Genomic DNA, 14,940 nt, shown 5'->3' with positions numbered 1-14,940 from the left:
TAGCAGCCGGAAACAGGTAATTTATCTGAAATGCAAACATTTCTCACTCTTCTTTTATAAATGTGTTTAAATCACAAAATAATATTACAAATCTTCACTAATCCAAAGGATTATTTCATGCAAAAGGTATTAAATGATTTTTATAGTTATGTCCCACTGACAAAAGAGTAGCTTCAGATGGCATGTATCTACTGGCTGAGACAAAAGTGCTCGGCACAGGAAGAGCATTCAAAGACTTTATTATAGCAGCAGTACAAAGTTCTACAGTCATAGTCACACAAAACATTATAGACACTTCATTTTTTTGACCATATATGTGAAAATCTTTTTTTTATTTTATTTTATTTTTTTACAAAACACTGAGTGTAAGGCATGTTACCTAAAGACTAATTACACCTGGTTCAGACAAAGACTTTGGTTTGAGATGTGGACTGCTGAGGAAGTGCAACAAAACGCACAACATCCATGCAGTAGAAGAGCCTTCTGCATGAGTCTGGATCACATCTGTTCAACTTTGTCTGCAGCTGAAAACCATGAGAAAATCTAAGGCTGTTGTAATACGTTACCTCAGTGCACTGCATCTCTCCTCTGCTGTACAGCTACCGTTAGCTGGATCATTTTATAGACCAAACAATCAATAATAATGTCATTATTGTTGTTATTATTATACAGTTGTGCTACAGCACTACAGCAAGTGGCAAAGGGAGATTAGAAGTGTGGTTTGTTCCCTCCGAGATGTCTGCGCTTACAGTGTCCAATACATCATAAACAGAGAGGCAGAGCAGCCATAATAATATCTAATTACACTAATTGGACAGACACCATTATTATATCTATAAGCCAGTCAGCTTCCCCGCTGCAAGACATGTCAACATTTCACAGCAGCGAACGGCACATATTAGAATACACATCTCTTACATTATATGCACATGAGCGTTTCAAGATTAATGCAGATAATCTTTCTTAATAGGGCAGACATGCACCGAGGAGGCTCACATGTGCATGTGCACACACACACACACACACACACACACACACACACACATAGAGGTAGAATCCTCTGTTTTCACCTGGACAGCGTTACATGATGGAGCAGGTGAGGCCGCAGCAGTCTTTCAGAAGCGTGAGTCCAGTTTTAGTGATGAGTGGCGCTGACGTCTGCTGGGATTTGGACGCCACCTTCTGCTGTTGCAAAGCACCTGATTGAGACGTGACAGTTCACTGTTATTCACCGCGGCACGTTCACACTCTTATCCTCTACATCAGGCATGTCCAAACTATTCCATAAAGGGCCGTGTGGCTGCAGGTTTTTGTTCCAACCAAGGAGGAGCACACCAGGCCAACCAATCAACATCAAGGGATCATTAGTTATCAGCTGAAGACTGAGATCAGCTGATTAATTGATTCCAGCCTGGTGTGCTCCTCCTTGGTTGGAACGAAAACCTGCAGCCACACGGCCCTTTATGGAATAGTTTGGACATGGCTGCTCTACATCTTCGCTTCAAGCAGCTGCAAAGAACTTTCATTTTGTGTTGGTTTTGGCGGCCCCTGTGGACAAACGTGGTAGTGTTTCCACCCCTTTCTGTCACAAAGATCTTGATATAGCACGTGCATTTGCGAGTGAAAGAAAGACAGGAGTTACTTTTAATGCTGTTTACAGAATGCATAGCAATAAGGTGATTATCTATTTGTGGCTACTTAAGATTAATAACTGAATATGATGATGTAACCTGATGCACCGGATAGTTTGTTACACAGAATCATCTGGAAACTCATGCATGGAAACTGTTTGGAAAAGGGCAGGCGCTTTCAAACAGCCTGGTAATAGTAATCTTGTTGAGAAAGCTGACATTAGCAACATTCCCCATGTTACATTTCTTATTTTGGAGGAAGAGGGTCAGTTAAGTTTATTGGTTTTCAGCCCTTTCAGATTCCACAGTTCTCTCCATCTGTTGAATGATCGACCGAGATTGACTTGTGTTTTCGCCCTCGCTCCATTACCGTCCCTTTTGTTTTTTTTAATTCTCATTCTCTTGGCTGATCCTTCCCCAGTATCAGCCATTACCACAAAATATAATGCCAAAAATAAGATCGTCTAAAGGACAGACACCATTATTATTATGATTTAATAAGATATAATAAGGGTTGTAGTAGAATGCTTCAGCTCTGTGTTTTGGGTCATATTTGGCTGAGCTGTAGAGCTGGTGCAACAATTACACCTGAACTACGGGGAAAAGCAGTCACATCTCACTGTCCTCATCCTCTTGCAGAGGTTTCTGTTGACCTGGAAGCCTCATGGTCACACTCACCTTTTGCAGCCAGTGTCTTGGGGAGCTTGGACTGTAAGAAGGCTGCCATTTCTCTGTCCTCCTCTCTTTCCCTGTGGAGGAGAATATTTCCTTGTTCTTTATTTGCCGAGCATGTGGTTCTGAGATTTCTCACACCTCTTTAAAGGTCACTGGACGGCATTCAAAGGAAACCGAGGCTACAGGCTGGACTGACACATCCTCAGGAGAGGATTTGAATCTGCTGGACGTGCTGCATATACACACGATCCTCATTTCAATCCACTGTCACACACACATTGAATAATGAAGGAAGATGGCCTCTCACATCCCTGCAGTCTGTCTGACACTAATCAAAATGTCACCTAAAGATATCGTGTTGCATTAAAAGCCGCCTGCTTATCAGAGGTGAGAGCTAATTTAACACCATAAACACATAACCTGAGTGACGGTGGGATTTCTATTGTTATTCAGCGTAAAGATGCAAAGAAGATGCAAAGACTGCAAAGAGGCTTTCTAAGAATGGAGCTATGAGGATCAGAGAATACCTTTTATGGATCAATAGCCTGAGATGATGGATTGATAAATGTCACAGTTCTTTTCAGCAATAGGCATCGTTCTTTCATCACTTGCAGGATGTGAGCAGTTAAAGTTAAATCACCATCATCTGAAGAGCCAGACCTTCAGAAGCGCACACATTTACCTTAACGAAAACCTTTTCAGTCACTCACCTCAGCCTTTCGAACTCCACATCATCCACGAGGAAGTCTCTGGTCTCCACCAGCTTGTTGATCTGCTGCAGCAGCTCTTCCTCTCTGTCCTCCTTGGACCTGTCCTGGTCTGTTCAACAGTCACATGACAAGCCTCACATAAAACACAGCCGTCACTACGTGTTAAAATGATAAACTCCTATGTGTCAGGAATGCAAAACAGTCTAGATTTGTTGATTGTTGTGTATATAGCCAGAAACTTCATGATTAACTGCACGCAACATTGGACTAAAGAGTCTGCAGACATGCCGTCATCTCTGTGAGGCTGCAGTTCCACGCAGCTAAATGCTAACGTCAGCATGCTAACATGTTCACTTTCCTGATGGATGGGCTAATGTTTACCAAGTTCACCATCTCAGTTAAACATGCACGCCTTGTAAAGAGCTTTCTTCAGGCAGCAGGTTGGGGCTCATCCATCAGCTCTGAGATCAGTGTCTCACGTGCTCATGCTTTCCTTATGCCTGGCTTCAGTCCGACGTTTCTTTGCTGGTTTTTTGGACATCTCTCACAGTAGGTTACCTCATATGTGCTGAGATGAAACGCGTGTAGACGAAAACTTGTGTATAAATCTGAGACCTAATGATTCAAGTGGAACGGGGCAAAGCCTTGAGAGGCACTTTATATTGTACGGATGTGTTTGAGGTGACGACAGGTGGTCATTTGGCCGTGAAAAGTTTTCTTTTAAAAGGTTCTGGTTTATAATCACAAACTGCTTATTCTGAAGACGCCTTGAATCCCCTTCAGTCCTCATCATGGAGGTGCAGGGGCTGGTCAGAAAAACTGACTATAAAAAACATATGTGACCCATCCTGCAGGCCTGTGTATGTCTATGCTGTTCAGTAACACCAAGAGCTGAGCAAGTAAGCTGCTTTTTAACTTACCTGGATTTGAGACAAGTTTCTGCAGTTCCGTCTTCAGCCGTGTGATTTCTTTGCAGAGCTGGATGTCGTCCATCCTGAGTGGAAGACACACAACTGTGATATCAGCTGATGCTGGCGTAAAAACGTACGGTTCGACCAGACCTCCATAACAGCTTAGTTCAAGAACACGTTCCCCTCCAAGGGGCTTTAAAAACATAGAATGGATTTTCTGTCACATCAGCAAAGTAATTTCCTTCCTGACTTTCCATCCAAGCCTCGGCGTGAAATTGTTTGAGCTTATCGAACAGAAAAACACAGGACTCAGATGTTGTTTGCAGATGAGAGTGAAGTCCACGAGTTTATTAGCTGGAATATTATTAGCTCCGTGAATGAATCACACCTGACTGTATCAGATCTCATTTCACCGTCTGACTCTGCTGCGGATTTCAAAGCATCAGGTCGCACAAGTGTTTTTTTTCTGTGGGCTGCTATTACAGCGACGGCAAAAAGAGGAAAATGATTCTGATAGAAAGACCTCCTCTGAGCTGGTTTAATAAATGGCTTTCACTACAGTGTACTTCAGCAGTATATATTTCAGGCTGACTCACTCAGGAGTGCTTATTTAAAATATGTTTGCATGGCAATAGTCTTGTTTATGTCACAGTCAACCATAATCAGGGGTGGGGAACATCTGGACCCCAGGAAATTGAAGAAAAAAAAAATCTCTAGACAGCAATTCCTTTTTTCTGCAATAAAAGAAAATAACATAAAATAGTAGACCAACATGTCCTTCTGGGTGGTCCCTGAATGCAACACGTGCATAGCAGTTACGCTGATGTCATGTCAATGCATCATGGCGACTGTCAAGAAAACAAAAGCAGACGTGTTTGTGGGGAGAAATGGACAAATTATTATCTTTTTAAGTAAAAGGCGAGCCGGTGCGCCTCAGTATGTGGAGGTGTGCTCGCAGTGACGAAAAGGGACAATCTCTTGGTCTGAAAGCATGTTAAACTGGACGAGATACAAGTACAAATGCACTTGGATGAAGTCTGTCAGAGACAGGTTATGCAGGTGTCTGGACTAATTCATAGAGCCAATTGTTTCCAGATTTTAAGCTAAGCTAAGCTAACCAACTGCTAGCTCTAGCATCATCTTTAGTGTGCTGACATGAGAGTCGTGTCAATCTTCTGATCTCACTCTCAGCAAAAAAAACACATGCATGAAAGCATGTTTCTGAAAATGTATTCCTTTAATAAGACAAACTGGTCATAGCTTTTCAAATATGACCTCACACATAAAAGTGTTTTTTTCTTCGTATGATACAGTTTTGTTGTTTTCCCAGATCTCGTCCCGTGGTCGGGCTTCAGTTGCTGTCTGTGTTGCGGCTGACAGTCATGTCAACACATGCAGGCCCGTGGAGACGAGAAGGAAAACAATCTATTATTGGGAGCGGGCCTGTGCATCACTTTTCACCCTCTGGATGCGGGTGAAGGTGGATGTAAGTGGCAACATGATGTGGAAATGACCTCACGAAGCGCAACACTTATCAGACCGGTCGTTTTGAAAACAAAGCCCTCAGCAAAAGTCGTTATTCCCTGTATCTCTGGCTCATCATATGGCCACATTATGCAGCGCCGGTTTTCCCCCACCTCCATCCGCATGTGTCGAAATAATGAGGACGGTCTTGACAGAAAAAGAGCGGAATAATTAAAAGCGAGGATGAGAGAGAGGGGAGAAAAGGGCATCTTTTGAGATCTGGAAAAAGAAAAGAAAAAGGTTGGGTGTGTGTGTGTGTGCTGGTGGACCTTAAATAGCGCTGCTGTTTCCTTCACACATTTTTTTGCCATCATGCACACGGCTGCTCCCGGTGTTGGTGGCTGACAGTCACGGTTCATCGTCTCTTATTCCTGAGGGCCTGTTAAAAAGTATCTCGGTGCATTCACATGCCTCCATAGCTGAGCTTTATTGTTGTGTGGGCGCAGTCGGGCAAACAGCGGAACGTCACATGATAGAAGCACTATCCTCTTGAGTCTAATGCCATCATGCCATGTCAGTGTCAGAGTTGTGTCTTACATGTATCTCAGCTCTGATTCCCTCCGTACGAGGATGTCTCTGATCCGCTCGATTTTGCACAGCTCCCCTTCAATGTCCTCGACTGTAATCGTGGAGTCAGCCATCGAAACGACATCCTCCGCTGAAAGACAGAGACCGGCACGCCTTTATTTGAGTTTGATAATGGACGTGCTTTGGTTTTGACTTTATGTTCAACTGCCGCCGTCAAAGAAAGGACAGAAGCAGCAGTGGACCACAGTCATTGTGAACATTTCAAAGAAAGACATGGTGGGCGGCAGACGCTAAATGGACATCTGGGTGAGGCTGGCATCTCCTCCTCTCCCAAGAACTAGCACTTTGAATAAGATGTTCTGTAAATACCAATTCAAAGCAAATCTATCACATTGTTGCTCTATCAGATGTTATGGCTGGATTACAGCAGCGGGAAGGGAAGTGAAGTGAAAGTGTGAACACTCTTCATGAAGAATTGGCTTTGGCGTGTGAGAGGGAGCGTTGGCAGGTGAAATGTGTCCGTGTCTATAATAAACTGTCACAGCAGATATTTGGAGGTTAAACTGCAGGAAAAGCAGTTGCTGGTGTGACTAATAACCTTATTAGCGCCGGCAGGCTGCGGTGCTCACTGGGTTAAAGGAACTGGGCCATCATTAATGGCACTGGTTCCACCTGTGGTTTTGCTGTAACGACAAGTTAAATGTCGGCTGTGGAAAGCTCTGTTTCTGCACCTGCAGCACCCACAGGGGTCCTGTGCTGTCCTGGTCTGAGACCAGTGATCCGCCCTATACAGAGAAGAAGGTTTTCAGACACTGACTGCACACTCAATTATTGTAAGTGTTGTCATGATTTAAAAGCAGCAGTTCAACGCTAAACATGAAGCTACAGCCAGCAGCTGGTTTGGTTAGCTTAGCTTTGCACAAAGACTTCCACTCTTTCCAGAGTGAGACAGTTAGCCTTTTAGCTCTGCTTAAAGGTAATAAAACATTTGTCTACCAACCCATTAGCTCATTAACTAACATTCTGCCTTGTTCATTTGATGCCGTGTAAACAGAGCCAAACTAGCTGTTTCACTCGCTGTTATGCTAAGCTACGTAGCGAGCCAGCTTCTGGCTCACGCTACATATTTAGTGTACAGACGTGAGTGGTATTGATCTTCTCATCTCTCTCTTGGCAAGAAAGTAAAGAGTAAAATTTTTAAATAGTTTTTATTAGCGAGAGTCTGCTCTTTGTCGCATTATTATGACTGTTAGCACAATGATCTGGAAGTTAAAACATACTGAAACTCATGAAAGGGACTTAGATTAAAAATAGTTTGATTCTTTAGTGTCACTGGTAATCTTTTCATTATGCCTTAAGTGCAATATCAATTGGAGTAATCTATTACACTCCTTTTGCCCAATAAACCACATGTCTTGGTTATCAAGGCTCTCAAGAGACTCCTGAGCCACATGAAAGAAAACTCATGTAAACCGCCTAAAATCCAGAGGAAAACACCAACAGCACGTGAAATTCTGAATTAGTCACACCTGCAACATTTCTTGTCCAGCTCAAAGCATTAAAACTCAAAGCTTCAGTGAATAGCTGCACTGCCCCGACCCCTGCCCCCCCTCCAGCCTCCTACTCCTCACCCGGTGCGATGAGTCATCCGGCAGAGCTTGGATCGGCTTTTAATTACCTGACCTTGTGTGAAAAGACGTTACGATCACACACACTGAATCGCGGGGGATATCACGGCTTCGCAAATACTCAGTCCCCCCAAAACCCACCCTCTGCTGATTCCACAGTTCATTCTTCTGCGTGTGTGTTACACAAGCGTGCACACACATTAATGATCAGCTGGTGTGTTAGTCTAGATATAGGCTGCACGTGTTAATGTGGTTTGGATTGTTTTGCTTCAAGCCCCCCCCCACAGACTCCAAGAGTCAAAGTTTCTGTCACCTTTAATTGTACTTGTTATCCAGCAGGTTTGTGCAGATAGAAATACATCAGCAGAATACAGCTGTGAGTGATACTGTCACACCCTGAAGGCTCTCTGAGAGGCAGCAGCTCATGTAGAAAGCAATTAAACAAAATGACTTTGTGCCTGTGTGTGCCCTCGTAATAAAACCTTGCACAGAAGATGATGATGATGATGATGATTACAGCAGGAGAAGGAAAAGCTTGTACAGTAGGAACAACAGGGAACCAAGAACTTAGCCTTGAGCAACAATCTCACAACCAAGCTAAAGATAAAAGATGTTTCCAATTAATTTTCCTGTTGAAAACAATGTAATTTGCTACGAATGGGTATAGCCTCAAACAAATAAACAAATAAACAGACAAAAAACAAAACAACATAAGCAAATTCATTCTCATTCATTACTTGGATCTTAATTCTGTATATATGTTGAATTTTATGCCCCCTGACTAACTACATGTTCAGCTGAGCTGCTGCTGCACACTGACTCTAAGACTCTCCACATGGAACAAGTCATTGAAATCGCAGTAATTAGTCGATTGTTGATTGTCAGAAAAAGAATTTACAACTATTTGGATGTTTCAATCACGTTTCAAGCAAACATGCCAGACACTCCAGGTCCAGTTTCCTGAGTACAAGCTGCTTTGTCTTTGTCTTGTGTGACAGGAAGCTGAATGTCTGTGTATTTTGGACCATTGGTTGGACAAAACAAGTAATGTCATGACGTCACATTGCGAGGAAATTGTGACATCACAGTTTTCTGCTATTTTGCAGACAAGCAGTTGCAGCCCTGTTTGGAATAAATTAAAAGGATCATCTGAATATTGTGAATCATTATATGATTAAGAACAAATGAGAAAGCCACTGTTATATATAACACAATATTTAGACCATCAGTACATGTAGGAAAACTCTGGAACAAAAGTATACTGAAATTACTGGGGGCTACAAGTCCCCCACTGACCTGAGATAACTTAACACTGAACACCTTGATGCAATTTGACTCTTTTTCTTTCCACACTATTCAAACACGCATCCAGTCACATTTAAAGGCAAAACGTGTGCAGCGGACGCTTCTCAAAACTCACTTGATTTCTCCGTCCCTCCGTCCACACGCGTCTTTTCCAAAGCGCCGTACTGTTTAGAGGATTTTCCCTCTTTGTCCATAATCCTCCTCTTTTCAGACGCTGAGCGACAGAAATGTTCGTGCAGCCTGAAAATGACTGTTGAAGGTACCGAGTGAGTCCATGCAGCGGACAGATGCGGAGCGGAGCGCTGCAGAGGAGTCTGCACGGAGGAGCTGAGGGAGCTGAGCTGTGCGGCGAGGCGCCACCTGCTGTCACACCCGCGCTATGACGCACAGCCACGGAACCGTGACTGCTGCTGTGTGCCTGTGTGTGTGTGTTCATTCTGCTGCTGCAGCTGTTCAAGGTGGGATTCATTTTAACTACTGTAGTACTGCTGGGTAGTTTGAGCTACAGCAATGCATCATATTCTATAAGATCGTCATATGTTTGTGGCGTCCCTGTCCTGTGAGAAGCTCGTTTTCTGCTTTGAGACGATGCATCTTCCAACTAATCCATGAGGGGTTTTAACTGGTTTATTTAGCTAGAGAAGTGGGAGAATTTTCTCAACCCATAGAGGAACACTTCATCCTTCAGGGGATCAGACATCAACAAATTTGGAGATACATGGTTTTTACTTGACAAGGAAAGGCATGAAAAATTCTCTGTCTGTCAGGAAATAAAGTGGAGCAACAAGTTCAATACTGCAAGTACCTGGAATACAGTGTTGGAGTAAATGTACTTGATTACATTCCACCACTGCCTTTGAATCCATTAAGGGAAGCTGACCAGTCGTAACTGCATTAGCTTCCCAAAGAGATGATATTAACCTTTACGTTTCATTTAGAGATGGGATTAAAAAAAAGAGGAGCATCTGTCAACATCTGAGACTCAAAGCAGAAAACTGCACGTGAAAATCAATCATCTTTAAAAAAAACTAAGCCACCCCTCCTATATGCTATTTAACAAACAATATAAAAGACAAAAAGGATTTAAATCACGGACATCTGCCTTTTTAACGGTCCGCAGTGCTCTAACCACTACAGCGGGGCTCTCCACGGGAGCATCGAGCTGTCTTTCGTCATCAATTTTCCATCGCGCCTGACTGAGCTCAGCTGTGGGGATGACTTGATTTCATGCGGGCCGGCCCCTGAGGGCCCCCGGCAGATGTTCGGGGAGTGTATATGTCTGCACGCACTGAGCCGTGTCCCTCACCCAGTGACGGCCACGTCTATTCATTCATTTCTTCCTCAGCTGTGTGTGTGCGAAGAGGCAGGCAGGCCGTTAACACCCCTGCCACAAGCCACAGAAGAAGAAAAAAAGAGTTTGTCATTCAGATTATATGACAGAAGAAGAAGAATATTAAAAGATGTGTTCATGCATCATGAAGGTGTTTCTCTGGAATTACATGATTTGGATCTAAAGCAAGTGTTTATTCTGGCTGCATGTTGCATAGGAAGTATAAGTGGCATAAAGAATATTTATTACAAATACTCAGGAGGAGCTAATGTTTGAGCATGATTAGTTTGCTCTCACAGTACTCAGGTCTGCAACAGGTTGACAACTTCAAATACAACAGAGACATACAGAAACTTAATGGACAAAAGAAAATGACATCAGGAAGTCTTTTGTTTCAGTACTAATTTGACCTTTTTGGGGGGGCAGAGTGTGTCTGAAGTGCAGACTAAAGACGTTTCCTGACAGGTCGAAATGGACTATTTGACATGAGGTGTGTTGAGCAAACTCACTTTAGACAAACAATTTCTGACACATAAGCAAACGAGGACGTCCTCTAAACGCTCTGCATGCATCTGCTGAAATCTGCACCCTTACAACTCAGGCTGCAGAGGTCAGCCTCAACGTGCTGACCTGCTCAATAAGCACAACTCAGGGCTCATCAGCTCACATAGGTTAGAGTCCAGAACAAGCCAACACTGACAGCAGTCTGTGGTGACTTCAGCAGCAGATAAACACGCTGGGCGGGGTGCAACCGCTTGCCGGTCTAGTTTAGCCTCACCTTGTGCACACGTCTTGTGTTTGCACTCTTAGCCAGAGGCTTCAGTGTTTCTGCTGATGCCCATAATGAAGCTGCCTGCTGGAGTCCGTCTCCTGCCCAGCCATGATCCTGCTACCTTGTTTGCTTTGTTAAAAAAAAAAAGATTGCTTATGCAAATGTACATTTGTAACGGCTCAAGTGGTCCGGAGATGAAGTCCGTCAGTACGGCTGACACTTTAGCTGCAGGCTGATGAAGTGGAGAGAAAGACTGGATGCACAGTAATGAACGCTGGTGGAAAAATGCAGTAATGTGAAATCTAAGTCAACACTTAGACTTGAATTAAACCTGTCAGAGTGTGAGATCATGGTCCCACTGTGGGCTATGCTACATGAAAACAGAGAGTGATGTGTCTGTAACTGAGAGTGCAAACCTGGTGGGGAACGTCCCTACTTATTTCCATATTGATGGAAATTATTCTATGATTTGATTTTGATTTTCTGTCCACACGGTTCAGTTCAGTGGTTTATCCTCCGTCCATAGTTGTTGTTGCCTCTATCGTCTTCCATCGCTTTGTCAAGCCAGTCTCTCTCCTGCTCAGACTCAGAGTCACTGGCTTCACTTGCATCAGCCGCCAAAAGGCGAGAGTAGTTAATCCTGCGCTGGCGAGGGGCTTTCCACTGGAGCAGAGGCAGACACACACACCACAGCATCAGGCCCACCGCCGCTCCTCTGAACATCCACGGCAGCCCGAACCTCTGGACAGCGAAGCCTCCCGCAAAGCTGCCCAACCCGCTCCCCAGGTGTAGAGAGAGCGTACCGTAGATCCTCCTCACACTCCTCTCAGCCCCCGGCGTGGCCACGTCCTCACACTGGACCTTCACGGCCCACCAGAGGGCTCCACTGCTGAAACAGCTCAACACCTGAGCAGGCAGCGCAGCCCATGGCCCCCAGAGGAAGGAGTAATAGAAGCACTGCAACCCGAGACACGCAGCCCCCACAGTGAGCACCCTTCCCGGGCTGAGGAGCCTGGACACTCGGCCAGCCAGCAGAGGGAAGGCGGTCTGTGAGAGCAGAGCGAGGGCTAGAGACAGTCCCATGTGCAGCTCGCCGCTCCCGTGATCCTGCATCTGCCACAGGAGGAAGTTATCCACGGCCGAGCCGGTTACCCCGACCAGCAGGGTGGTGACCGCGCAGAGCAGGGCGCGGGGGGAGCCGCGCACCAGCTGCATGGCTTTGAGGAGCCCGTTGGCTCTGTCCCGCTTCCTATTCAGGTACAGAGGGAGGTGGGTGGCCAAAGGCAGGGCCAGAGCTGCCCCGCCAGCATAGCAGTAGAAATGCACGGCGCTCCTGGGGGTCTTATCAGCAATAAGACAGCTCAGCTGGCTGACCAGCAAGCCTGCTCCCCCAACCCCAAACACTGCTCCGAGTAAACCCCACACCCCGGTGCTGCTGTAGCGGTCCGAAGCATCCGCATAGTCTAGATATTCGTACAGGCCGTCGTCTGCCGTCCACTCCAGAGGGGCTGACGCAGACTCCCACACAGACACGGCGATGAGCACCAAGAAGAAGAGCTGGTGCTGAGGGTCCATCACCTTGAGGCTGCCCAGGAAGTCAAAGTAGCCCTCCATCCTTTCCTCCTCCATCGTCTTCTCTCTCAGCTGCTCTCCTGAGCCTGGCTTGAAGTCAGACCTCTTGTTCCTCACTGGAGCTGCCACAGAGTCGGTGGTCTGGTGCATGACGGAACCATTGATCTGATTCCCTTGTGACAGCTGACGATGGGATTTATCTTCATCGTAATGAGTTTTGCTCGTCGCAGCAGAGGCAGGCTCAGTATCAGGAGGTGTCTTTGCAGGAAAAGAGGCACCAGACTGGGGAGGAGCTGTGACGCTACCCATGAGCTGGTTACCGCCCAGACTTTGGCTCGGACCGCTGCTCAGATCAGACGCGTTGCAGGTGCTGGTCTGCGTGCGCACATCTGTGGGCGGGATAAGCAGCAGAACCAGAGCAACCGCCACCGAACCCACAAGAGAGCAGTTTATCACCGCTCGCCTCTTGTTGTAGTGTTTGGAGAGCAGGCTCGCCACGGGGCCCCACACCAGCGTTATGAGGTGTTTGGTTCCCATGACGATGCCTGTCATGGCAGGAGTCAGACCCAGCTGTCTGAAGTACAGGGTGAGGAAGGGGAGCAGGCAGGCTCTGGCACAGCAGTACAGGAAGTTAAAGCTGCCTGCCAGAGCGAGGGCACGCTTGATGTCAATCTGCTTGTTCCGCTTCATGATGGTCCTCTTTGGCAGCTCGCGGTCTCTCCTAACAGGTTTCACATGGAGCACCTGGTGGGACAGACAGACAGACAGGGTGATGGGAAATGATTAATACTTCTTTTCTGTGCAGTTGCAAAGTTCTTAACAAGGGTTATGATTATTTTATTATCAACTAACCTGCTGGTTCATGATAAGTGTATGCAATGTAAACAAAAAAGTGATAAAATTCTCATGGCAAGCAACTTCCCAGAGCTCAGGGTGACATCTTCACATTTCAAAAGCCAAAGATACTCAATTTCTGATGACACCTCGTATTTCAGAGGCAAGAACCACAGAATATCGGGTTCACTAACTCTGCTTGAGACGTGAGGGGATTATCAAAGTAGCTGCAGATGTTTTTTCTTTCTTCCAGTCACGTTGTTGCTTTCTGCACTTTAACATGTGAACAGCATGCTCGAGCCAAAGAACAGTTCCTGGTGACAGGGCAGTCCCCAAAGCCTGGACCACAGCTCGCCTTGTTGAATCTACTTCTTTAAATATAATATGAGGAACTCATTTTGAATGAACTGCATACATTCATTCGAGTTTTATTTTGGTGGGACAGTGTATAACTGAGTACACTTACTCAGCATATGTACACACCTGAGGCACTTCCACAGTACATTTAAGAGAAAATAGCATTTCTTTTACTCCACTACATTTGTCTGACAGCTTTAGTTACAGGGTACTTTTCAGATTATATTTCATTCATACCCTTCCTGTCCAGTAAAAACCACGTCTCCAAATTTGGCGAATATGGTGGAGGATGATGATGAAGTGATCATTTATGATTTGATAAAATTCTCCGACTTCTTATACTAAAGAAACTATTTAAAAATCCTCTTGGATGAGCTGGAAAATGCATCGTGACAAATCTGAAAACTGGCTGTTTTTCCGAGCTCATGAAAAGAGATACGTGGCTCTCAGGACAGCGACACCGATGATCTAACAGAATTTGATGGCTGTAAATTAAATTAACCCACAGTATATAAAGCAGTTTAAATTAGCTCAACCTTACACATTTGAAATCCATCATACACCATTAAGTACTTTTACTTTTAATACTTAAGTCTATTTTGTGATAATACTTACATACCTTTAAGTAACGTTAAAGCTGAGCGTCCCGGCGCGGAAAGCGAGCGTGTTATTGTGAGTAAAAACGAGATTTAAGAGCAGAACCCTGACGGTCAGTAACACCTGTCAGACTGGATGCACCTGTCCCTGCTGGATATCCACGATAGTCCACGTCACGTCAAGTTTGGACGATACGACGGAAAAACATTAAACACTTACCTTTTCACCTCTGCCGCACAAACTTCTTTAAACTTTTCTACGCATAATTTTTAAGCTCGAAATCCTGCATCACATCCACGATTTGGTCGCCTGTGTGTTTGAAACACCTGTTGCCGTCTGGATGATGAATTCATTCAACTGTATCCAAGTTTACACCTGGAGAGTAAATCCAGTCACCGCAGCGCCCCCTGACGGTGCGGAGGCCTCTGTGCGCCGCAGGTCATGGCAGGTCACACCCCGTCTGAAGCACAATCTGAGGAAATAAAGCTGAACTGCTGTGCCTTGATCTGAAAAATACGATTCTATAAACAGAGCACAAATCAACAAAAGACAGATGTAGTATGAAC

The 14,940-nt window shown here is 45.1% G+C and overlaps 2 protein-coding genes across 3 annotated transcripts; both read right to left on the bottom strand.

The window, feature by feature from the left end:
• Window positions 1-252: 252 nt before the first annotated feature.
• zgc:171844 (uncharacterized protein LOC100151763 homolog) lies at window positions 253-9,106 on the bottom strand. The gene is made up of 6 exons (XM_041956570.1): window positions 9,028-9,106; window positions 5,989-6,109; window positions 3,937-4,010; window positions 3,017-3,125; window positions 2,310-2,380; window positions 253-1,199 (listed from the first exon to the last, which is right to left on the bottom strand). The coding sequence occupies exons 1-6, from the start codon at window positions 9,104-9,106 to the stop codon at window positions 1,081-1,083; spliced, it is 573 nt and encodes a 190-aa protein (XP_041812504.1). The 3' UTR covers window positions 253-1,080.
• Window positions 7,936-14,736, bottom strand: mfsd6l (major facilitator superfamily domain containing 6-like). Of its 2 annotated transcripts, none has more exons than XM_041956564.1 (2): window positions 14,594-14,736; window positions 7,936-13,330 (listed from the first exon to the last, which is right to left on the bottom strand). In XM_041956564.1, the coding sequence occupies exon 2, from the start codon at window positions 13,274-13,276 to the stop codon at window positions 11,516-11,518; it is 1,761 nt and encodes a 586-aa protein (XP_041812498.1). In that variant the 5' UTR covers window positions 13,277-13,330; window positions 14,594-14,736; the 3' UTR covers window positions 7,936-11,515. The 2 variants fall into 2 exon arrangements, with proteins under 2 accessions (XP_041812498.1, XP_041812499.1); XM_041956565.1 differs by lacking the exon at window positions 14,594-14,736 and adding an exon at window positions 14,397-14,504.
• Window positions 14,737-14,940: the final 204 nt, after the last annotated feature.

This window comes from Chelmon rostratus, chromosome 17, assembly GCF_017976325.1.
Source record: "Chelmon rostratus isolate fCheRos1 chromosome 17, fCheRos1.pri, whole genome shotgun sequence".
NCBI lineage: Eukaryota > Metazoa > Chordata > Actinopteri > Chaetodontiformes > Chaetodontidae > Chelmon > Chelmon rostratus.
Note: the sequence above shows the minus strand (reverse complement) of the source record. Positions and strands in the feature narration are given on the sequence as shown.